Genomic DNA, 25,830 nt, shown 5'->3' with positions numbered 1-25,830 from the left:
GCTTAAATTGACACTGTGAATAAATCCAGTGGTTTCTGGTGCCTTAGGGATTTATTTAGGCTCGAGAAGCCTTTGAGAAACAGATCGTTAAGTCAGAGTAACCGTTATCCATCCGTCTTAACTAATCAGTTAATTCAGTGAGAGAATTGCAGACATTAGGAGAAACTCTAAGGCTGCATAGAAGACTGAATTCACAGTCTTAATCTTTATATCCAAGTATTCTGTGCCATGGCCCAGAAACTCATGTTTCTTTTTTTTCAGGGTTATATCTGGTCATATTAGTTACTAAATGAAGGAGAGAGGAGCCTTGAGGATAGAATGTCTGAAGATCCTGTGGCAGTGTTTTCTACATACAGCTTCTGTCATTTTTATGTTTATGTGGCTGGTGTGATTCTAGCAGAGATATGTTTAGTGTATATCTGTGTGAGAAAGGTTTTATTTTAAAGTTTGGGGCTTTTTGTTCCCTGTTTTTCTCTTAGGCGTTGACAAAGGATCCCCAGGATTATCCTGATAAAAAAAGCCTACCTCATGTACATGTTGCCCTCTGGATAAATTCTCAAGGAGGCAGAAAGGTGAAAGCTGGAGATACTGTGTCGTATGTCATCTGTCAGGTAAAACTGTCATAATAAATAAGACTTACACCAATTCCGAGCCCATAGTAAAATCCATGTCTCCATGGTGTCTTATTTAGTACTCTTCCAAATAATTGATGCTTAAAGAGAGGGTTTAGTCTTGGTTGGTTTTGCAGCATTTAAAAACATTAGTCAGGGGTATGACATTTTATTAAAATTTTTATAAAACATTTGAGACTAGTGGTTTGGTTGAGTGAAATTACTTTGGTGAGACAGGTATATAACAGTAGCTGCTGTTTCAATCTGAAATTAGCTTGAATGAAAATGTCTACCAGTTTGCTTGTATATCCAGCAGTAGTCCTTTATCATTCCTTTTGCAGCAGTTTCTATTCTGGATATTATTCTACCAAAAGAGAGTAAATGCATTTTTCGCTAGCCTGTTCAAATAATTCCTTGAAAAAAAATACGATATGCATGGTTATGGAGAAAGGTGAGATGTCCTAAAAAGATACCTTATGAGGAAAACATAGATTATCTAACCAGGTCCTTTTTTTTTTTTTTTGAGTGGAGGGGGCCTAGAACCCACCTCTTGTCTTCTCCCTGTTCCATGAGACACCTCTCAGGAACCTCTAGGTCTTCTGGAGCAGTTTTAAACCGCTGACCAGTTTCTTTTGAGAGTAGCATGCCTCTAACAGTCAGAGATAGGGAGAAAGGGTAGAACAGAAGAGGGTTTTCGTTTTGTGTGTGTTTTTTTTTTTGAAAGCACTTAACTCCAGTCGGAACAAAGGAGGGGTCTCATCCCTTCTCCCTGCTTAAAAAAAAAGTCAGAGTCACAGCCTCTGCCCAAATTCTTTACAGTTACTATGGTGTGGTCTGTTTACCAAAAGGCATAATTCATCTCAATAAGACTGTTCTTTTTAATTAATTAAATATTGCTTTTTGTTATTACAGTAAAAAAAAATTAGATAAGCCTTAAACTTCACTGCAATATGATCGATCTTTGTCAAAGTACAGTCAATGTGGTTTGCAATCAGAGAGCCTTTTCAAAATGTAGAAGTCGTCTGCTAATATCGGCTTGGTATTGTGGATGATGTACATAACAAATGATTTAAGTACATGGACAGGAATCGGCACTTGACTCTGTCTCCCTCCTAGGGTTACCCTTGATTAAGAACTGTTACAGAAAGCCAGTTCCTGCAGGAAAATATTTCCATAAATGTCTGACTCGCTCAAGCCCTTAATGTGCTTTGCATATTGCCTCTGACAAGTCTCATCTCAAAAAAACAATTTTCATATTATGCAAATAAAGATTTGGTAAATAGGCTAGGTTTTTTTTTTCACTTAGGTATTCACATACATGGAAAATCTGTTAAGATTATTAATGACAGGAGCAGATGGCAACATACAACTTTGAAAAATTATATAGGTTTTCTGAAATAGCATCTAAAAATGAAATCAAGCCACAATTATGTTTTGGCTAAACCTGGAATGGAGATGTATGGTCCTATGATCAATGTATTTCAAAAGTCAAGCTTATATTCCTTGATGTCTGAATTTTGAGGTCTTTTGATTTCTTCTTCTCTGGTCTTACTGATATAAGAAAAGCTGAAAATGCTGATGCTAAATCCAATTTGATGTATTTTCAACCCTTTCCCCATTCGACTGGTGCTGGGTGTTAACTTATTTGCTTGTTAAAAGAACAGTTCATGTTTCTTTTATTGATTTATTCTTCTCACTGTATCCCAAGAAAAGCTGTAGGACTTTAATTTGCCTTTGTCCCCCAGCAATGGGACCTGCCCACTTTCAGCATGTTTGCTAACCAAAGCTGCCTACTTCTTTTGCTTTTAAGCACTCAGGTTATTCTTCCTCTTTCCTAACACAATTATATTTTTAGAATATGTTTCTCAAAATGTATGATGACACATTTTTAGGAGAACTATTTACTAAGCAAAGGTGCCCTCCAAGAATAACCTGTCTCCTAAACAGGTTCTTTTTTGTTTAAAATTTACATTTTGAATATAGTATTCTACTGATAACTTATTCAGACTATAAATTCAGGTGAATTCAGAGAGTAATGTTTGTGGTATGTAATTTATATTGTAGTTCATAGTCTTATTAAACCATGTGAATTATTTGCTGAGATCTTAAATCAACTTCCACTTGTTGGTTAAGTTTTAAATCCTTAATTATTTAACTTTCATTGGACATAATTTTCATAAGGCATGCCTTTAACATAATTGTTTTAAGGGCCGCACTTCTCATCTGTTAAAACTTTTTTTCCATTGGTTTCCTACTAAAGATGACCTCATAATTTTGAATGAATTGTCTGCATCTGGTTGTCTCTGTAAAGTATGTACTTTGGGAAGTTCACAAATCACTATATGGACACTTCAAGGAAGACCAACATTGCTTCTTAGTCTATTTTTAAAGGTGTATGGGATGTGTTTTTGCATATACCAGGGGTTTGAGAATTAGGTCTCTGAGGGATATATCTTATGTCACAGCCTAAATGTTTGCTAGGTTTGAGAATTAGGTCTTGCTAGGTTTGAGAATTAGGTCTTTGAGGGATATATCTTATGTCACAGCCTAAATGTTTGCTAGGTTTGAGAATTAGGTCTTGCTAGGTTTGAGAATTAGGTCTTTGAGGGATATACCTTATGTTACAGCCTAAATGTTTTTCCAACGTAACACAGGAAAACCTGTCATCTTAGCAATTCTTTTGAATTTAGTCATGTTTGAGCTCAGATGTTTTTACATACAATAAGAAATATGTTTGGGAAAAACTTTTTTAACTGAGAATATGCTTAGCACTTTTTCAGCTGTTTTTTTTACAGACATGCCTGACATGAGAACATCTAATGATATATTGGAAAGTAACTCAAGGGCCGTTTTTAAAAAATAATAATTTGCCTCTACAAATTTTTTTATTCTTTATTAAAAATTTTTAAACTCAACATTACTATAATCTTAAGGACAGACCAGTTTTAAAAAGAAACTACAATTCTATAAATCAGTCAGATTTCATGTGTTTGTTAAAAGGCAGTCTGAATATAGTTGTGGTGCATAAAGACACTGCCCAAGGATTTTTCACACTCTTTTTGTCATTGGCTGTCACCTTACTCTCATCTAACAAATCAAACTTCTAAAAGGGCAACAGTTAAAGTTGATTAATTCTGCCTGATTTCTTTTACTGTATTGTGAACTCCTGAAAAATAATTATAAGCAAGTCTTTTAATCTGAGGTTTGCTTCCTTTCTAGTTATTTCATTATATCTTAGCATAGGTAGAACCTAGTTGATAAACATCCCAGTTTGTTTCCATCAGGAGCCTAGCCAGAGAAAGAGGCCACTGCTTCCAGTTTGTGGTAAGACAACGGTATGAAAGGTTGCCTCTGCTTTGGGCTGGGCACTGAGCTGAGAAGGGACTGATTGTAGCAGGATTGAAAGAATAGGATTCACATTATAATCAGTTTCGCAGAGCAGCTGAGCACTGTGAATAGTTAAAATTTACGAATCTGAATAATAAATTCTGTTGTTGCAGACAAGAGGAAGAGTGGAACGAGTTGTTGGATGTTGGTCCAGTAGAGTGATGGCTTTTTGATTCACAGATGATGATGACATCACCCACAGCACTGTATATAGGCCAATTATATAGAGTTTCACAACTTTTATTTTTAGACAGGGAAGAGAAGAGGGAGGCCTTGAAGAGAGGCTCTCTGGCCCTTCTTCCTTTCCTTGAGGAAGAGCCGCGTAAACAGCGCAAAATGGCATGCCCTTTGTTCCAGTGGCCAAATATTTTGCTCCTAGAGCACTGTACTCCACCAAGGCGACTTTCTTAATTTTACTCTTACCTATTATATCTTGTACATAAGTTACTGCTCTTGGGTTTTGTGTACTGGTCTATTCCCCTTGCTCATTTGCTTCTCAGTGATATATATAGCTCTCATTGAGAGATATTGCACACACACACGCACACACACCCTGTCTTTAAGATGATAATAGGACTAGAATTCTTGCAAGGGGGGATTGAGTTAACATAGTAAAAGGGTCACACATTTTTTTGTCATGACTCCTAAAAGGCCTTTGTTGGCAAGTCTTCCCTGTGTGTTTCTGTGATATGGCAGGTGGAATTGTTTAATCTAGTCATGCCATCTTGTTGGTTTCGAGTTTCAACAAAAAACAGAACACAACACATGCTGGATTTACATTCCTGGACAGTGGGTGAGTTGTTCCCCTTGATCTTCCTCCTGTTAGTTGCATATGAAATGTTCACCAATAGGTCAAAAGGACTTCGTGGTGTTTGGAATTGAACACATAAAATCTGAATTGTTGTCCCTCTCTTTGTCCAAGCAAGTACTTGTGATTGAATTTCTCACAACTTTACCTGTACCGTGTCCTCTTGTAGGATGGGTCAAACCTCACTGGGAGTCAGAGGGCCTATGCACCAGAGCAGCTGCAGAAGCAGGACAATTTAAGCATTGACACCCAGTACTACCTGGCCCAGCAGATCCACCCAGTTGTGGCTCGAATCTGTGAGCCAATAGATGGAATTGATGCTGTCCTCATTGCAACGTGGTTAGGTAAGTGTCCCGAACTCACATAGCCCCTTGTCCGGCAACAGGAGCCCTGTTTAGAGGCACGGTACTATGTCAAGCACTTCTTCGTTTGTAGTTGAGCATTTATTTTTGTGGTTGTTTGGTTAATGTCTGTCTCCCCTCCTATATGAACCCCACAGGCTTGTTACCTCTGTAAGCACATGCCTGCTCGAGGGTAGGTGCTCCGTCAGCAGATGATGAATGGGGAGAGAGAGAGGCGGCAAAAGAAAGGATAAGAGAAGATTTTCGACGCCCTCCTAGTCTCTGAGCATACATTGTTGTTGCTTTTTTTTTTAAAATTTATTTATTTTTGGCTGCGTTGGGTCTTCATTGCTGTGCACGAAGTTGCGGCGAGTAGGGGCTACTCTTCATTGTGGTGGCGTCTCTTGTGGAGCACGGGCTCTAGGCATATGGGCTTTAGTAGTTGCAGCACGTGGGCTCAGTAGTTGTGGCTTGCGGGCTCTAGAGCGCAGGCTCAGTAGTTGTGGTGCACAGGCTTAGTTGCTCCGTGGCATGTGGGATCTTCCCGGACCAGGGCAACTCGTGTCCCCTGCCTTGGCAGGTGGATTCTTAACCACTGCGCCACCAGGGAAGTCCCTACATCATTGTCACTTTAATCAGTGAACTTCACTTAATAAGAAGATTCATTGTATCTTGATTATTGTTTCCTCTTGTCTCAGTCTCTAAATGTGTTTTTGTATGGAGTGAGAATACACAGCTTTTTTAACATTAAAACGTTTAACTTGTTGTATTCGATTCCTTTTGAGTATCCTGCTCTTGCTTTTAAAAATTCTTCTAAAACTGGACTCATTGTCTTCTAGGAATTAGTTGATTTCTAATTTCTCATCACTCTGGAGGTGCCAGCCAACCCTGAAACCTCATTGTTTCTCAGACTTTTTGCCAGGTCACCAGATTGTCATCTCCTGCTTAGAAATATATTTCATAACCAGCCCTGATTTCCTTTCTAGATGACCAGCATGTTGAGAGTTACATTGCTTTAAGTTCTCTGCTCTCTATCCCATTGTACACAAAGATGAATATTCTTAGAATAAGTGCCTAATAAAGTCCTTGGCTGGCTCCTCACTATAAGTCCAGTTGCCACTGACATCTTACAGTCTCTGACTTCAGCAGTTATAGACTAACTTTCTAGCTCCAACCTGTATTTCTAGCCTGACTTCTTATTTAGTGTACTCAGGGTCCCCTAAATATGGCATTGTTTAATCTGTCCATGGTTCATGGAAAATTCTCCTACTCTTCTCATTGAATAAGTCTGGCTTAAGATGCGGGCTTTGGCATCATAGGGATCTGGGTTCAAACAGTGGTTCTGTCGCTCACGCGCTCTGTGGCTTTGGCAAGCCTCTGAAGCTTGGTCTCAGCCTTGGTTTCTAGAGCCGCTCTGAGGGAGCGATTAGTGATACGTGTGAGATGCTCTGCACAGGCCTGGGCAGGGGGAGTGCGCAGCAAACGCCTGTTGTGGCCGTGCCCCAGCCCCCTGCCAGGCCTCTGCAGAAATATGTTCAAACTCCTCTAGTCCCTGGGATTTGCACGCAGTTAGCTCTCTGTGCGTTTGTGGACTGAGACTGGATAAATGAATCATCAGGTCACATACTTTCCACACTGCCCCTGTTGAATATGTTTCTGAGCTCCTTCCCGCCAGCGCGTCCCCACCCCCACCCCCCTGCACCATCAGTGTCTGCTCTGGAAGTGGAAACTCATTTTTGACATTTGCCTAAGCAAAACATAATTAGGAAGATAAAATTCTGCTACCCAGATCATCATATAATGTATTCTCAAAGTTGAGTTGTATTTGATGATGTTTATAAATCCTCAGCTGGGAGGAGGGAGTGTAAGTGCACAATATTTTTTAGCTTCCTTCTTTTTTCTCTCCTCTGCCTTGAGTGCTTACTCTATTGGAAACTGTAATAAGTACTTTGCATGTGTTATCTCATTTAATCCTTTCAGTAACCCTATGAGGCTGTGTTGTTTCCTTCATTTTACAGAGACGAAAGCTGAGGCTTAGAGAAGTAACTAACTTGGTCTTGTCACATAGCTAGTGAGTGGCCGACCGTGGTTGGTCTGGGACCCAGCTCTGAGTGACTGCAAAGCTTGTGCTTGTAGCCACCACCTCTTCTTAGGTCTGGGAGGCTGTGACACATGCCCTCAAGCCAGGAGCGTGGTGGCGTGGGTGTGAAGGCCCGGGAGCTTCATCTTTGTGCTTCCTCCTCGCCCCACTGCAAACCCCCAGCCCTGCTGACAGCCCCTCAGCAGAAGCATTTGGTGTTTAGAGTAGATCTTCCAGGTTTTCCATTTGGATCATCAAGAGCCTGCTTCATAGGCTCGCCATTGCCCTTTCCTTCTTTGGTTCTGAATTTTCCAGTGGCCCGGAGCCGAGGAGAGGTAGCTGGAACAAGCCTCATCTTGTGAGTGACGTTTAACAGATAAGGGTGGAGCCTTGTATTTTCGGCAGAAGAGGTGTAGAGTAGAAGGCGGTGGAGCCTGGCTGGTAAACAGCCTGATGCCTGTTCAGATGTCTCAAGACTGGCCATGCCTGGAGGAGACCAGACTGATTTCGTTGGTTGCAGGGTCATATTTAAGATCATTTTCATATCAGTTAAACAGCAGGCAGATTGTGGCTGCTTAAAGACGAAACTTTCTCATCATTGTGACTCTCTTATGAATCCAGTTTTCACAAATCATTTTCCAAGCCAGTAGCCTAGCGGGCCCCATCTTCAGAGTATCCTTGCTATTACTGACCAGGCTCAGCCTACAGAGGGGACCCGTCATGCTTGTGCGTGGTCTCAACACATCCGCATCTCTCCTACCCCATCACCTGAAAGCTCTCGGTGCCAGGTAGCCGCTTGGAGCTGCTGAAGGGCCTGTGTTTCTAGCTCTGAAGGAGCTGCTGCCACTCCCGTTTGTACCTTCTTTTTCTCGTTTCTGTCTTCTGCTGTTTGGCAGCAGTTTTTATGCTGAAGACACGTGAAGTTGTCTTCATTGCGCAGTGTGCCTCCTCCCACCACAGCCCCAGCCGTCACCAGCGGTATCCACATACCTGTCAACATTGGTAGTAAATCTCCTAGTCCTCCATCTCTCCCTCTTTCCTCATAGGCGGGTCCACAGTAGTGAAGGGCAGAACCGCAAGCGCCAGTCACCATGAAGGTCTGTAGAAAACACTGAAGCTCGCTGGGCAGGTCTTTGCAGGCATTTGCCCCCTGCCCTATTGGGAGCTGCATTTCGGTCTGCGTCCTTTATTCCTCTACCCCAAGTGAAAATTAAGGTGGCTGTTCTTCACTAGGGGATTTGAGGCCCCTGTTATCAGTTCTCACGTAGCCTGTACATATAGAGGAGAAGGGAGGAGATAGGGAAGTGGTGGGGAAGTAAGGGGAGGAGTGTTAGGGGTGCATGGTTTCTAAGAGGTGCAAGCTGTAGGCATACAATTACCGTAATTTGTTTTTAAACTTCTAAATCTGTTTTTCTTTATATTAAAAAAAAACTGCCGTTAGTGAACTGACACCGTTAAATAAGTTGAAGTCTGCAAATGTATACGTAAAATACAAGCCCTCCAACTGCCTAATCACAGACATAAAATAATTCTCTTGGCTTTAATGTAGTTTTTATCTTTGGTTAATCAAATGTATGACAGTGTGGAAACTTCAGTGAGGTTCGCTACTTTGTCCTTTTAGCTAGTATAAAGAAATCAGGGATAATGGCATAATTTCATTTAGGAAAATTATTAAGTTCATGATTTTTTATTTTTAAGACTCTTTTGTGGAGAGCAACTATATTTTTCAACTACTTCTTTTTCTATTGCTTTTATACTGCTTTCCTTGAAATGAAAGGCAAGCATCAAGTGTTGGTTTTATCCTGTGGCTTCACTTTGGAAATTCTCTATTTCTCCCCGTCAGGATACCTCCTGAAGTCTGTCTGGTGGCATGTTGCATGGCCAGGTGTTCTGTATGGGATGGTCGTTTCAGTGAAAAGGAGAGAGGACAGTCTATTAAATGAGTGAATGAATAAGTCTGTTGTATTGAAAGAGAATAATTTGTTCTCCCTAATAACTAATGGTCCTCATTATCCCACAGTAAAATGTGTATCATTTTTCTGAAACCCATGCAAGATTATTGCTGTTGGGCTTAAATAAAGCTAAATTTTACGCTTTTCCATCGGTGAATAGAAAAAAATGTAGTATTACTCTTCTTATACAATAGCCCTATGGGAAACATGGCCACTGAAACTTGGAACTCTGGGTTTTTGTTCTCCAGACTATAGGGTTTTTTTTTTTCCTCTCTTGTTCTAATGAAAGCTCTCTATATTCTGTGGGTGAAATATTCACAGTATGCTCCAACATCCAAATAGTCTTCTGTACCTAGCAAAACAGGCTGGGGATTAGAATATTCTAAAGTTCATTCCTGACTTTCATCTTTTAATAAATTTATATTTTATGCATAACAGTACTTAAAATTATATAATATCTTTCCTCCGATGAGGAATGATTTGTACAATAACTGTCAAATACCTTTCTTCATGGTCAGTGATAAAATTTCAGGCATTTGCCTATCAGGGCAGTTTTTTCATTGGTCCTGAGAAATTATTGATGTTTGAAGAATATGAGAACTTAAAATTTAATCTGTGAAAGTAGTGCTTAGAACAAGACAGCACACTTAACCCAGTGTGTTCCTGAGTTAGATTGGGAAGTAAAAATCCCCCCTTTTAAAAAATGGCCCATACCACCCACCTTACAGAAGGTACTTTTTGTCAGTAGACAGGGTACCCTGATACCTTCTAAGAAATTAAGTGCAGCAGCAGGCCACGCCATGTTTGGGGGTGCCTTTGGTAGACCCGGGGAGATACACCTACAAAAGGTGGTGGGGTGGCGGCGGGGGAAAAGCACAGGTGGTTGGGAGTGGAATGATGCCACCAGCAAGTGCCTCAGGCATTACTTTGTTGATCAAGACTTTGCTCTTTTCATGATGAAGCTCTCAGAAGAATGTACATACGTGACCAGCATTTCCAAACCTTAAATATTTTCTGTGACATAATTCATAGTAAAATTTCAGAAGTAAGATCACACCAAATGCAGTGTAGGATAGTAAGTCTTCTCAGTGGGTAAGAACTGCCCCTTCCAGGCTGGAGCGCCGTTCCAAATGCGTTATCAAATGGCTCATGCTCCCAGCCTACTTAGTCCCAACCTACTTATGCATCCATGGAACAGATGAATGTTGATGACCTGCCGTGCTCAGCAGTGTAATGGGTGCTGTGAGGGATACGAAGTTGAGTCAGCCATGGCTCCTTTACTCACATCACAGCCCAGCCTGTTGAGTCGATTTCCCTGTTGTGGGGAAGTCTAGTGGACAGCACAAGTACATGTCCCCAAAGAGGTAGAATAAAGGAGTTTCAGTGTTTGGGGGAAGCAGAGACCACTTCTAGCTGGGGCCACCCGGGAAGAGTTTATAAAAATGGAGGCGTTTGAGGCATTGTGGGCATGTGCCTTGCAGAGGCCAGTGTGGAGTCGGGAGTGGCTGCCTGTCCCCACCTCCCACTTGTCCTTCCAGCCCAGTGATAAGCAGCAGGGCTCCGACTTCCAGGGGTAGCCCAGGCCATCCCAGCTGCTCTTCAGGGCACACAAGGGAATTCACAGAGAGCCTCATGAAGGGTATCCATTGCACTGCCTTGCACCGCAGTCCCTGTAAGGCGAGCACACGGTGCTTGTTTCTGTGTCACTGGCTCACTGTGCTGAGGGCCTGAGGTAGTGCTGCTCCTTTGACTCAGGCACACCTCTAAGAACTTGGAACCACACCAGAGCATGTTTAGAATAATTGCTTTGTGTAGTGATTTTGAACTCTGACTTTGTAAAGCTTGTAGTTTCCAAAGGAAAATGGGGATTTCTCAAATTATTTAAGTTAGATCAATTTTTTTTAAAATGTAACTTTATTGAGGAATAATTAGCAAATATAATTCTATGTACATATGTATGTATGTATGTACGCACGCATGCATGCCACCCTGTGCGGCCTTTGGGATCTTAGTTCCCCGACCAGGGATGGAACCCGGGGCCCCAGCAGTGGAAGTGCTGAGTTCTAACCACTGGACCACCAGGGAATTCCCTAATTGTATGCTTTTAAAGTGTACAACGTGATGATTTGATGCACGTTTATATTGTAGAATGATTACCAAGATCGAGATAATTAACACATTCATCACCTCACGTAGTTAACTCTTTTGGGGCAGGGGAAGTGTGGTAAGAATGTTTAAGACCTACTCTCAGGAACTTTCAAGTATACAATATTGTATTATTAATTATAGATCAAATTTTTTAAGATCATCGTATTAAGCATACTAAAATGACGTCAAGATTGTGTAACCTATAGAAGAATGGATAAGACATAACAAATGACAAGCTGAATACAGCATTGTGCACAAATACTTAAACTATGTTAAATGTATACATATGAATAAGACAGAAACGAGTAAAGGTGGAGAATGTTAGGTTCCTCCTTGGTGAAAAAATATAAATACTCCTCCTAAAAATAAGACAGTTTTTACAAAATCAGAAGGGAAAAAAACGGGTTTTTGCTTTTTTTTTTTTTTAATCTACCAACATAGCTGGAGTGGAGAGGCCTTTGTGTAAGAGAAGCAGTCTTGGTCTGTTGTTTTTATTTGTGTTATTTTATTTTCCAAATATTTTTTCAGCATAAAGTTACTGTGTTTTCTCAGGTCTAAAAATAAGTTTTTTTTCCTGTTCAGAGGTACAGGTTTCATTAAGTAAAAATTCACGTTCAGGGCTGTCATCAAGGGCATTACAAATAATCACGTGGTTATGAGAGTGCTGTCCAAAAAAAAAAAAAAGAAAGAATTTTTTCTTTTCATCAAGGTTTTGGGAGTTATCTTTTGCAGGACAATAAGACTCTTGGGAGTTTATTTAACCCAAAGGTTTGGATATTATTTCTTTTAAACTACTCAGAAAATTTCCATTTATCTTATGGAGAGGTTTGTTGTTGGTGGAAGGCAGCTTCAGTTGTTTGCCACCTGTATAGTCAGTTGTTTATCATTAAATTAGATCCTGCAGTATTTTAAACTTTTTTGTTATGGAAAATTCCAAACATGTACAGTAGTAGAGAAAACTGTATAAGAAACCCCCAGATGCTCATCACCCAGCTTCAGCCATCTGCAAGTGTGGCCAATGTTACTCCTCTTCACTTCCTCTGATGATTTTGAAGTGAATTCTAGACAACATATCATTTTATCTTTAAATATTTCATTTTGCATTTCTAAAAGACAAGGTTTCCCCCGTTTCAGCATAACTACAGTATTATCACTAGGGAAAAAACTCCACAATTCCTTCATTTCATCACATAACCAATAAATGTATTTCCCCCATTGTACTGTGAATGCATTTTTCTTTTAAAAAGAAGCTCCTCCTTTGAATTGGAATCCAGTCACAGTCCATATGATAGTTAATCTTCTCTATTTTTTCTTTTTTTTTTTTGATCCTTCCCATTTATTTAAGGAAACTGGTGATTTTTGTCATGTGGAATGTCCCTTATCCTGGAGTTTGCCAGTTGCATCCTAGTGGTATCCTTTAACACACCCCTCTGTCCCATCTATTTCCTGTAAAATGGTAGTTAGATCGAAAGAGCTGCCCATATTTCAGTCCAGTTTATTTTAGCTTTTGCTAATCCGACTTCCTAGGTAATGGTGTGTACATCTGTGAGGAGGTACGTAATGTCTGGTTGCAGTCTAACACATTTTGAAACAAACTCAGGGATATATCATGAGAGATACTTACTACTTACTTTTCCTACCTTCAGTGTGAATTTTCTTTTTCTTTAATTGAAATATGTTGATGTACAATATTATGTTAGTTCTAGGTGTACTGTGTAGTGATTTGACATTTGCAAACATTATGAGATGATCACCACAGTAAGTCTAATAACCCTCTGTCCCCATACAAAGTTATTACAGTATTATTGACCATATTCGTTATGCTGTATATTACATCCCCATGATTTATGTATTATGTAACTGGAGCTTTCTACCTCTTAATCCCCTTTGCCTGTCCCCTCCCCATCTGACTCCCTCTCCCTTTTGGCAGTCACGCATTTGCTCTCTGTATCTGTGACTCTGTTTTCCTTTTGTTTTGGCTTTTAGATTCCACGCATAGTGAGATCATGTGGTATTCGTCTTTCTCTGACTTATTTCACTTGGCATAATACCCTCTAGATCCATCCATGTCAAAAATGGCAAGCTTTCAATTTTTTATGGCTAAGTAATATTTGTGTGTGTGTGTGTGTGCGTGTGTGTGTGTGTGTGTACACCACATCATCTTTATCCATTCATCTATTGATGGGCCTTTAGGTTGCTTCTATATCTTGGCTATTGTAAATAATGCTGCAGTGAACATTGCAGTACATGAATCTTTTTGAGTTAGTGTTTTGTTTTTTTCCTGGTAAACACCCAGAAGCGAAACTGTATGGATTGTATGGCAGTTCTATTTTTAATTTTTTGAGGAACCTCAACACTGTTTTCTATAGTGGTTGTAAAAACGTAGAATCCCACCAACAGTGCCCAGGGGTTCCCTTTACGCTACATCCTTGATAACACTTGTTACTTGTTGTCTTCTTGATGATAGCCATTCTGACAGGTGTGAGGCAATATCTCACTGTGGTTTTGATTTGCATTTCCCTGATGATTAGTGAAGTTGAGCATCTTTTCATGTGCCTCTTGGCCATCTGTTGGTCTTCTCTGGAGAAATGTCTATTCACGTTCTCTGCCCATTTTTCTAATCAGGTTGTTTGTTTTTTTGGTGTTGAGTTGTATGAGTTCTTTGTATATTTTGGATATTAACTCCTTATCAGATATGTTATTTGCAGATATCTTCTCCCATTTAAGTGGGCTGCCTTTTCATTTTGTTGATAGTTTCTTTCCCTGTGCAAATGCTTTTTAGTTTGATGTGGTCCTGTTTGTTTATTTTTGCTTTTGTTTCCCTTGCCTGAGAAGACATATCCAGAAAAATATTGCTAAGACCAATGTCAAAGAATGTACTTATGTTTTTTCTGGGAGTTCTATGGTTTCAGGTCTTACATTTAAGTCTTTAATCCATTTTGAATTTATTTTTGTATGTGGTATGAGAAATCAGTGTGAATTTCTTGTATAACATACATACAGAAAGTATGCAAAAGCCTAACCGAACAGCTTGAGGAATTTTGCTGAAGTAAACACATACCAGTGTAGTCAGTCTTGAGCTCAAGAAACAATATATTACTACATTCTCAGAAGCTCCCTCCTATTTCCTTCTAGAAATTATCCTCCATGCCTCACCAGAAAATTACTATCATCACTTCTAACATCATAGATGAAGTTTTCTTCTATTTCGATGCTGTATAAATGATGTCTTTACTCTTTATGTCTGGCTACTTTGATTCAGTATGTTTGTGAGATGAGTCCACGTGGTCGTACTTCATTTCTGTTCTAGTATGAATATACCACACTGTGTGACTTACCTACCTATGGGTTCTTTCCACTCTGGGTGGTTATGAATAGTGCTGCTTTGGGCATTCTTGCACATGTCTTTTGTTGAACAATTGTATATATTTCTGTTGGTATATACTTAGATGGAGAACTGCTAGGTCATAGGGGACATGTATGTTCAGCTTTAGTAGATATGACCAATTTTCCAAAGTGGTCCTACTAATTTAGACCCGCTACTAGCAGTGTTTGAGTGTTCGACATTCTTACCAATACTTGGTGTTTCCTCTCTTCTTCATTTTATGTGGTGGCATAATGTTGTGGTTTTAATTTGTGTTTCTTTGATGACTAATAAAGTTGAGCACCTGTTCTTATGCTTATTGGCCATTTGAATATCTTCTTTTGTGAGCTGTCCAAGTCTTTTTCTGCTTTCCTGTTGAGTTGTCTTTTTCTTATTGATTTGCAGGCATTCCTTTTATATTCTGAATGAGTTCTTTGGAAATATATATCACAAACATCTTCTGTTTGGAATGTTTTTAATATATATCACAAACATCTTCTATTTGGAATGTTTTTGTTTTCAGGTATAATTTACGTACCATGAAATGTACAGTGTTAAGAGTATTATGCAAAAAGTTTATCAAAACAATATTTCCGTTGCCTAGAGAGTTCCCTTGCACTCTCCCCAGTCCATACCCTCCCCCTCACAAAAGCAGCCACTCATCTGATTTCTAGGACCATAGTTTAGTTTTGCCTATGCTAGAATTTTATATAAATAATCTCCTCTGTTATATACTTTTTCTGTTCAGCTTCTTTCACTTAGCATATTTTTGAGATTCATCCATCTTGTTGCATGTCAGTATTATGTCTTTTTCATTGCAGAGTAGTATTCCATGGTAGATTATACCAGTTTATTTACTCATCCTCCTGTTGATGGACATCAGATTGTTTCCAATTTATGGTTATTATGAATAAAGCTGCTATGAACTTTCTTATACAAGGCTTTTGATGGATGTAGCAGTCACCTTTTAAAAATTCATTAAATATTTTTTCTTTAATCCTACTAAGTTTTCAGTTTGTATATTGTTCTCTAAGAAGTCCAGCTATATGAAAGCTTGGATTCGTGGAAAGGATTCATTTCCTAGAAGAAATTTTTAGAAAAAAAATATTCACAGTAGGACTTCATTAATTAGCTTCCCTAGTAGTTTGAGTGATTCATATTACAGACAACTGCTTGGGAATACCAGTTACTCTACTCATTTGAAGTTTCATTCATATGGATTTTTCCCTCTTCCCCAGTTATATGAACACATGTAATTGACTTTACTCTAGTTATTTGCAGTTGCACTAATAGAGACCTTGTCTTTTGGAGGAAGAATATTATTTAGTCAAATGCATCAGCCTCTAAACCTAATGCTTTGAGTTTGGAGTATTTTAAATACTCTTTGGAAATGGAGGCAAGTGAACATTCTAAAAACAGATAGTTTACAATTGTTAGAAAATACCGTGGTAAAGAAAATAATTCTGTGCTAAGTGTTACATTGGAGGTATGTGTGATAAGAATGTGGCGATCTCAAGTATAAAACGGCACTGCTGAACTCATCCCCTCCAGTGCCTGTGATGTTACTTTCTATAAATACTTCTTGAAACATGAGAGCTTTGATCCTGTTGCCAAAATAATGTGAGATCCTTTAAGTTTTCTAATTATAAATGACAGTATTTTAATTTCGTTCCACTGCCCCTCTGTCCCGTCTCGTCGTTGTTGCCCTCCCCCACTCCCCCACTGCAGCCCAAGCAAAACGGTGTGGCTGGGTCGCGACAAGCCACAGGATTGAATTAAAGCGCACATCATTTCCACTCCTGCTCTTCCCCCACATAACTGGTGCCAAGCCCAAGGAGGCCGCTCCTCCTTTTACTCTGTGCTGGACCAAATGATTGAAGTCATCTGTCAAAAGCTAGTCTAGTAGAAGTGGAAGATCTCATTTCAGCTGGGGCATAAAGTTTGTTTCTTTAAGCCAGTTCAGAGAAAGCTCTCATTAGAAGAGATAAGGAACTTGGACTTCAGTTTTGTATCTCTTGCTCACTCAGAGACTACTGTGATTACTTACTGTATGGTGTGCAGTTTAATATTGATTATGTCCTGTATATGCATGTATGGAAACTGTGATTATTGCTTTAATGTCATTTCTGACAATAGTGCTTCATTTTGGAGGGACAGTAACTACGAATAGAGTTCTATGTAGCAGCTGTTTTGTACATTTTAAAATTCAGAATCTACCTCTAGGTGGCAGCACCAGATACTTTTTCCCTGTTGTTTCGCTCCAGCCTTAACGAGTTATGGTTTAAGCAGTAAAACTTTTTAAAGTTTCCCGAAACTTCGAAATAAGCTGCTTATCGCCAATTTTGTGTGGATTTGGAAAAATTAATTTATATGTTGAATAAGTTTGGGGTTTAAGCATGGATTTTGACCTTAAAAAAGGATTCCAGCAGCAGTGATCCATACTTTTTAACATGACTAATTATATGTTTTCTTAAAAAGATTTAACTTAGCCCTCCGTGATTTGCCTGTTGAACTTATAATTGTCCTCCCAAGAAAATCACTTTTTTGTGATATTTTTGTATCCAAGTAACTTCTTGTACAAGGATCGTTATATACCTAATATTTTAAGGTAATTACACCGTCTTCTCCCTTTATATTTAAAAAATTTACCATTGACTTATGGCCAAGAATGCTGAGGTGAAATCCCTTCTCTTGAAAAAAAATCAGCTTGTGAATAAATCTGAAGTAATTAGGTAGGCCATTTGTTTTTGTTACTGCCATGGGCAGATAAGGATTGTGGAAATAGACATTTAAAGTAGGCATTTCATAAGGCCTGATAATTTTTCATAACTCTTGGTCACTTGCTGGGCTTTTCTCCGTAAGTAGCAAGGCAGCCCATGTCCAGTTGTGGTGTGCTCAGCAGGCAGGCCTCCCCAAGCCTCAGGTGCACTCAGTGGGCATGGCTGGTGGGGAGGCCTAGAAAGAGATTTCATTGCTTCCTTGTTAGAGCCCAGCCAGTTTTGTCTATGTGCAAAGCCAGCTTTGTTTTGTTCCTTGATATTTAGGTTGTGAAAGAAGCTTGTCTTTCAGAAAACACTTATTATTTTTCTTTTTCCTTACTTTTTGAATAGTATTGGCCTGGGAAATTGATGAATAATTATACCATCAGAGAAAAGGTGGAGCTACTTTCTCATAATCGTGAATAAAGCAAGACATTATGTGAATACAGTTGGATTCACAGCTAGCGGTTCAGGAATTTGCAGCAGTTGCCCTTCACTACAGGGAAGAAATGGCACCATTCACAGGCGTGGGCGTGGCCTCTCTTACTCCTCTGCCCCTCCTTGTCTTTAAATGAGAGGGTGTATGTTCGCCCACACTTCACTAACTTGCTGTTGCTCTTAGACTATAGGTAACTTGTAAAATAAAAATGTATAGTGAGTCTTGGGGCCAAGTGACCTATGTTACAGTAACCAAGAACAGTTTTTCAATTTGTTTTGAATGTGTAGTCTTTGTTTTTATTATACACTATCATGTTGGGAAATACTCACTTTGATTAATTACTACAAAGAGCAGCTATTAACTTGCTGTGCAACATGAACGTGCATTTCATATATTTTTCCAGATTTGTAATTTTGAATGAATACTAAATGATGGATTAAATGATGTTCATCCCCTATTTTATTTTTTCATTCACGTGGCATTTATTGGGTGCTTACCAGTGATAGGCACCACTGAAAATGATTTGTCCCTAACATCCGATTTAAACTTCAGAAGTGCATGGTGGTGGTAGTAGCTCCATCTTGCAGGTGAGAAAACCAAGACTCAAAGTCTCAGTCTTTTCATTCTTTGTTCAGCACCTTTCCACTGTGTCAGTCAGCCCTAAGTCTTTTATAATTAAAGAGATGTCACGTGACAATTGACCAGATGGGATTTAGGATCTTGTCACTGAGTTCTGAATACATCTGTTAGATTATCTAACTATGCAAGCTGTTGGTAGAGTTACAATAATTTTTAGATGTTTTTGGTATTTGAACTTTTTTGCTCAGTGACTGTTTTTATTACTTATTTACCTTTATACTAAAACAAATGATAACTTTCTTTAGATTACTCAGAAGCCTAGAATTCTTCAGGATTGCTAAGGAATGCTTTCAAGAAAATGTTATAAGATATAGTGTGGAATATCTTTTTAAGTGTAAATCCAAATAGTACATTTTGACATATGTGCTTTGGTCAAAGGCAAGTTAAATTGGTTGGCCTTAAAATCATTTCTTTTCTCAAACAGTTTGGGGAAACAAGATTGTGTAAACTATGCATCGATTGATTTCTTGTGTTGTTTTGATTGAAATATAGAAGGTATATTTGGCTTCAGTATTGTCGGGGACATTTTGGCCTATAGAGTTTGTAGATTCATTGTTTTTGCACATATTTTGAATTTCTGAATTCAGAACACCAAAAAAAAACATGTTGAGTTTTGACTCAGATGCTGCTACTGAATTTTAACCACTGAATTAGATTGCAACCTACATGCTGTTAACTACTGGGCCAAGATGGAATCGACCACTGCATTGAAATCAGGGTTAGCAGTGGTGTCTGCGCTTGAAGGAGTTGTAATAGCAGTGAACTTGTTTTCCATAATGGGATTTTTATTCTCTATTTTCAGTTTTAATGGTGATACTTTGATTTTAGGAGATTTTAACAGTGCACATTTTTTTGAGATTTTCATTGTAACTTTAAGAAAATAGTAAAACCATCCTATAGAAGTAGTTGCTTCCAAACGCAAATGTCCAGTGGAATGTTTCTGCATTGTTTTGGTGCAGTTTACTTGTTTTGTTTATAATCTCCTTAAAAAAAGAAGTCATTTGTCTTGGTGATATGAGCCTCTATCTTGAGTTCAAATGGTTGTGTAGTATGTGCATGAATTTGAAATAATTCTTTTCTGATTTCTCTTCTTCGGAGTATTTTTGGAGAAGGGAATTTAAATAATTGTACCTTTCTGAATTTATTTTTTCTTTAACATTAATAGGACTTGACCCCACCCAATTTAGAGTTCACCATTATCACAAAGATGAAGAGAATGATGCTCTCCTTGGTGGCCCAGCACAGCTCACGGATGAAGAGAAATACAGGGACTGTGAAAGGTTCAAATGTCCATGCCCTATATGTGGAACTGAGAATATTTATGATAGTGTCTTCGATGGTTCGGTTAGTTGCTTTTGTTTCTTTTGTTTGTTTGTTTTGTGAGTGAACTAGTATAAAGTCTATTTTCTCTCTACTATGTGTATAAAAAGGAAAAAGAAAACACAGGTTTTTATGTGTTTAAAGAATTTTAGCATCACATGAATTCTGCCTTCACAACTTACTTATTTCTGCTTGAAACCTCTTAATAGAGTATGATTGAGTATTGTTTTTGGCTTCCTAGATTGCTTGGCCTTGGTTTTTTAAATGGAATCTCTTTAAAATTCTGAATTATCTTAAAGTATTTTTATTGTAATTCCTTAATCAGTAACCTGTATTTCTCCACTCCCAGCCCAATTTATTAAGGCTTAGAGCAATATTTTCCTTTATCTTAAATCAGGTTTATGGGAACTAAGTGTTTTTGGAAAGTTTTTGTTTATCTTTACACATCCCACTTGCCTCCTTTTTGACAAAGGTACTCTGATTATCTTTTCTGCTGTCTTTGCATATCAGGCATTAAAAAAGTCACAGGGAGACATTTCTCTAAAGAAGTACTGCCAAAAAATGTATCATTGACCTTGGATCAGAACTTGAAACTTGGCCAATCTACTTGATTCCACTGCAGTGTTATACATGTACTAGCCATTGGCAAATGAGTAGGCAGCAGAACCATGTAAAACCTTGAAACTGAAAGAAAATACGTCCTTTATCTAAATTAAAAGTAATTATTTTAAGTTAATTTGGACAAACAGCAGATGTTTTGCATTTTTTTGAATCAAAACAAAGCAGTCTTTGGAAGCAAGTGCAAGGAAGAGGCAGACACAGATCAGCAATACTTGCTAAATCCTTGAGTTTTGCTTCATTACAGCTGTAAATAAGATAGTTAATTGCATGGAGGCTTGACGACTTGCAGATGGGCTAACTGTGGAAGAGCCGATGTCAAGCTCTAAAATCTCTTCCACCTGGAATTGCTTCGTGTGGCGGGGTAGGGTTATGTACCAGATTGGAGCAGGAAACCAAGATGTTTAAGTATCAAGAAGGAAAACAAATGCTCCAGAAACCCCAACAGTTTTCCTGTATATTACATTTGCTTTGTCTTTGTTCAAAACAAAACAAAACGTTTTCTCCAACTACTAATAGTTCATTTTTTCAAATTTTTACTCCTCCTCTCTCCCCTCCCCCAAATACATTTCATTTGTTGGGGGGCAGTGGTTACAGAAATTTTAGATTTGCTAAGCTAACAATAAGTGATCACTTTGTGGTGTAACACTTAATTTTTAGGCTTTATTCTTAAAAATTAAGTTGGCAGTATGGAGCAAACTGTTGTCATTAACGCTCTTGCTTTGCCTTGGAATGAATTAAGTGCAAATTTAAATTCTTGATCAGTATCTCTAGGAAGGATGTTTATTTCCAATAATGTGACTTCACTGGTATTTTCAGAGGGGAAACTATTTTATCCATAGTCTGTCATGTATTGAATGTAAAAAAAGTAATTTCAGGGTTTACCCTTGGGCTTTGTACTCCATTATGATGGTGGCAAGAGTAGAAGTTATGTGGTGACTGAGGGGATCTTTGGGAGGAAAGTGGTTGAGAAAATAAGGTTAAAAACTTACCCATAAGACGCAAGAGGGAGGAGATATGGGGTTATATGTATATGTACAGCTGCTTCACTTTGTTATACAGCAGAAACTAACACCATTGTAAAGCAATTATACTCCAATAAAGATGTTTAAAAAAAAAGCTTACCAATAAAATGAATTTAAAATATTGTACACCAGGACAGCATGTAAGTTTTTAAGCACAAGACACCTTTTGTAACCTTTTGTGTACTTGTCTGTCTTGACTTCTGTAGGGAACCAATATGGAGCCCAGCTTGTATCGTTGCAGTAACATCGATTGTAAGGCTTCGCCTCTGACCTTTATGGTACAGCTGAGCAACAAATTGATCATGGACATTAGACGATGCATTAAAAAATACTACGAAGTAAGTATCCATAATGAGTGTCTTACATATGCAACTTACTAAGGTTTGGTACTTGTTTTAAAATAAAATGATACGGTTTTTGTATGAAACTGTAAAATTTTGAAAAGACGGGGGAAAATGATTTGATTTTTCTGTTGGGCATTTCATCTCATTAATGAGCAGTATTTTTAGTAATGAAGTTTTTGCTTTTAAGGAAAAATGAGAATATAATCAGGAAGTGTTTTAGTTTATTGCTGCCTAAATAAAATGAAGTTAAATGGTCACTCAGATTTTCGATCAGAGGAGGAAAAATCAATATTACCTATCTTTGGCAACTAGAGCCGTAAAATCATGTGTGGTGATTTTATTTCTGTTTTACTTTTTAAAAACTTTTTATTTTATATTGGAGTATAGTTGATTAACAATGTTGTGATAGTTTCAGGTGTACAGCAAAGTGATTCAGTTATACATATACATGTATCTATTCTTTTTCAAATTCTTTTCCCATTTAGGTTGTTACATAATTGAGCAGGGTACCCTGTGCTATACACTAGGTCCTTATTGTTTATCCATTTTAAATACAGCAGTGTGTACATGTCAATCCCAAACTCCCTAACTATCCCTTCCCGTGTGGTGATTTTAATAAACTGCCAACTAGCTAACACTTTGTGTTTATGTGGTAATCTAAACCATTTCACAGCTTAGTTTTTCAAAGAAATTAGAATAAACATCTTTTAAATTTCAATGCTTTTGTCTGGCATTTTAAAGAAGAATGTCTAATTTTTATAAATATATAGTAAAAGTTCCAGAACAGTGAGTGAGCTGTCTGCATTAGAAAGAAGGCTCCTTTCAAAGTTTTTGTTTTCGTTTTTAACACATTTCATATGAACTAGTTTTTTCCTCTTCAAAAGTTAAAATTAAAAGAATAAAACACCACATTTCCCATTTGATTTTTCTTAGTGTTTCATTATGTCATTTGTCATCTAAACAAAATTTCTGTTACTTGAAAGTTCATTGTAACTTAGGTAAAGAGGTTACTCTGGCAAGGCATTTCCCAAAAAATGCTCTGGTTCTATTAGGTAAGACTCTTGACTTTGATCAGTATCATCCTATAATTTCTACTTATATGTTAGTTAACATATAACGTAACATTATCTTCTTTAAAATCGAACTCATTAAATGAAAATCAAGTATTAGATAATTAGGATGAAGAGTAAAAGCATAGAGTTCTAGTCTTGTGATTTTGGAGTAGAATAATTTGTATTTGTCAAGAAAAAAGAACCAAGTAGGTTTGTCTGAAGATATTTTTAAAATAATAATTATGGCTACATTTTGGGAAATCTGAAACATTTTAGTGAATAATCCGGTGCTGTACTTAATGAACAGTTGGATGGGAATAAAGGTTATCTGTGGGTTCACATTCCGCAGTAGATGAAATGTTCAGCACGTGAAATGTTAGGCCTTCATTTAGCATGAAGAGTCCAAATCAAAACTATTCAGCTCATTTGCAGACCTCATTGAGCAGAGCATGATTCTTGACTCTTGGGAAGAATTCTGAGTTTTCCCTCTATGTTTAGTCTATCAAAATCTTTACCATGGAAATGTTAATACTAGAAGAAGCTCATCTATTTCCTTCTCTAAGAGCGGGCAATCTGTTTTGACTAAGTTGAGAATAGGCAGAAAAATGATCTTCTGAATAGTTAGAAATATGCCCTAACTGAAAGATTGATTTCTAACTGTGTGTGTGGTGTGGTGGTCGTGGTTATGTAAGTATTTTTCAAGCTAAATAACCTAGTTTTAGGCATCCAGACATTTAACCCAAGGTTTCTATAGCATTTGTTTTCATTGTCTACCAACCATCTCACTAGCAGCAAGTTAGTTTTCCTGTCGTTAACTGCCCACTTGATTGACTTTCTAAGAAATTTCTAATTAAAATACCCAAATGTCATTCCTACACTTGAAGAATGATATGATTGTCCTCAAAATTAAGAACTTGTTTCTCTACTTTCTGTCCTTAGGCATATGTGATTGTCTGGGAGAGAAAGAAATCCATTATTCGTTCTTTTCATGGCCCCATGATGAACAAATGTTTCAAATATTCTCAAGATCGGAGCTTTTATACAGAAAGCTCATGCACCTCCAAGTTATACTTTATTGGTAGAGTGTTCTCTTTCTTCCTGACCCCAGACTTAAGAGAACTTTGCCGGTAGAGGGATATGGTGTTGAGTTTCTTTTGTTATCATGCCTCACGTGATCCTGATTACAGTTAGTTCAGTGTGATATACCATAGCAGTGGCAATCCAGCTGGAGATTAATACACCAAGTGTACTGGAGTTAAGGATGTTGGTACTAAGTGCTGAGATTAAGTGACTGTTCTCTGAAGCTAACGACCAAAAGACTTCCCTCCTATTCTGCAAGTTAAAAAATGCTCCCTGCTAGACATAAAGTTGTTAGTGGACTGAGGACAAGAGTCTCCATATTTTGGTCATTTTAGTTTTAGAATCACTGCAGGGAAGAACAACCTACATTGAGAAAGGAGGCATCTCCCTAAGGAAGGAGCTTTTGTAAGACAGTGGAGGAATATAAGATACTTGACCAAACACTGTAACCTGCCAAGGAACACAGTTCTAGATAACCAAGAAATCTGGCCGTCAAGAACAAAAGGGCCAAAGTTTAGGGTAACAAAGTATACTTCTTAATCACTCTTCGAAAAACATACCACATCTTCTGTTATATTCTGTGGTGAATAAATAGTGCTGACTGAATAAATGTGATGCAGCAAACATTAAAATTTTTATATATCTGAGAATCAGTCTGTATCATAGTATTTTAATATTGGCTCCTTTAATAGCAGGGGAAATGCTTTTTTCTCTCACCGTATAGCAATGATTGTATCCTTCGGATTCTTGTTTCATACAACATTTAAATTTCTGTATACATAGAAATACAAGAAGCACCAAGCAAGGATATTTCAAGTAATATATTAATTTCCTTAGGAGGAAAACAACTCTCAATGCTTTATCTTGAGATTTGATGAAGCATTGGAAGACTTTGAGGCAGCACAGAAAGCTCTAATTCAAAGTTGATTTCATGCCCCGGTCCTAATTGGTTCCACTATACAAAGTTAAAATTGAACTGGTATTTTTTTTGAAAATCGTAAAAAGCCAGTTTAAAGACTATATCTCTAAGCTTTTAAGGATGTTTTTTAAAGACTCAATTTTACAGTGAAAAATTGATATGTGTTTCCCCTCCCCTTAAATTCTGCTTCAGAAGAGCAAATAGACACACACACACGCACACACGCACGCACACACGCACAAAAGGGGAGAGAAACACTAGCTAATCTAAATTGGGAAATGAAGAGGGCTTTTTTTAAGCATGAAAATTTCATCATCTTGTCAGCTGGCAGAATGCCTGCTGTGTGGATTCACAAAGGCTAAGAATTACACTTTCATGAAATTTTCCTCACTAACTGCCCTGGTTAATTTGAAAGATAACCCACTGTTCTAATTCATTCCTCAATTGGGCGGTGCAGGTTTTATCTTTGATCTGACAAAGCATTTGTGTTAATCGTTTTGGCCCTCCAGTAGACACTCTTGGGATTGTGCTTTTACAATAAATGTGTCTGTGATAGCTCTTTAGTCTATTATACTTACAATAGATCCATAGAACTGGTAATTAATTCTCCACTGCTTTGGAAATGGGAAGAATAGGTGTAGCTCTGTCAAGTGCTGCTGGGAAGTTTGTTTAGCTGGTTCATTTTTGAAGTGTTCCCCTCAGCCATCCAGGAAGCAGCCGCAGAAGAGAATGTGAGATTGAGATGCTGCCTACCCTGAAGACTTGCTGATAAATGGGAAATCTGACCCCTCTTGGTACCTGGGAGGGGGGTAGTGGGTCATTTACTTTCATCTCAAGTACTATTAGTTATAATGTACATTAAACCCTCATTTTAATACTTAAAGAGCCATTCGTTTCTAAAGGTGGATAGTCAACTGAAATATCCTCAGTTCCCATTGATGGCT

The 25,830-nt window shown here is 38.1% G+C and overlaps 1 protein-coding gene across 2 annotated transcripts in view; it reads left to right on the top strand.

Moving 5' to 3' along the window:
- POLA1 (DNA polymerase alpha 1, catalytic subunit) overlaps positions 1–25,830 on the top strand; it is a 294,762-nt gene that overhangs the window by 128,419 nt on the left and 140,513 nt on the right. For both annotated transcript variants that reach the window (XM_081222762.1, XM_081222763.1), the window contains exons 31-34: positions 480–611; positions 4,976–5,150; positions 19,694–19,872; positions 21,698–21,829. In XM_081222762.1, the coding sequence (XP_081078888.1) occupies positions 480–611; positions 4,976–5,150; positions 19,694–19,872; positions 21,698–21,829 (618 nt within the window). The remainder of the gene's footprint in view (positions 1–479; positions 612–4,975; positions 5,151–19,693; positions 19,873–21,697; positions 21,830–25,830) is intronic.

The sequence above is a fragment of the Mesoplodon bidens genome (assembly GCF_964165515.1).
Source record: "Mesoplodon bidens genome assembly, chromosome: X".
NCBI classification, from domain to species: domain Eukaryota; kingdom Metazoa; phylum Chordata; class Mammalia; order Artiodactyla; family Ziphiidae; genus Mesoplodon; species Mesoplodon bidens.
The sequence above is the reverse complement of the archived record's forward strand: the minus strand, read 5'-3'. Positions and strand labels throughout refer to the sequence as shown.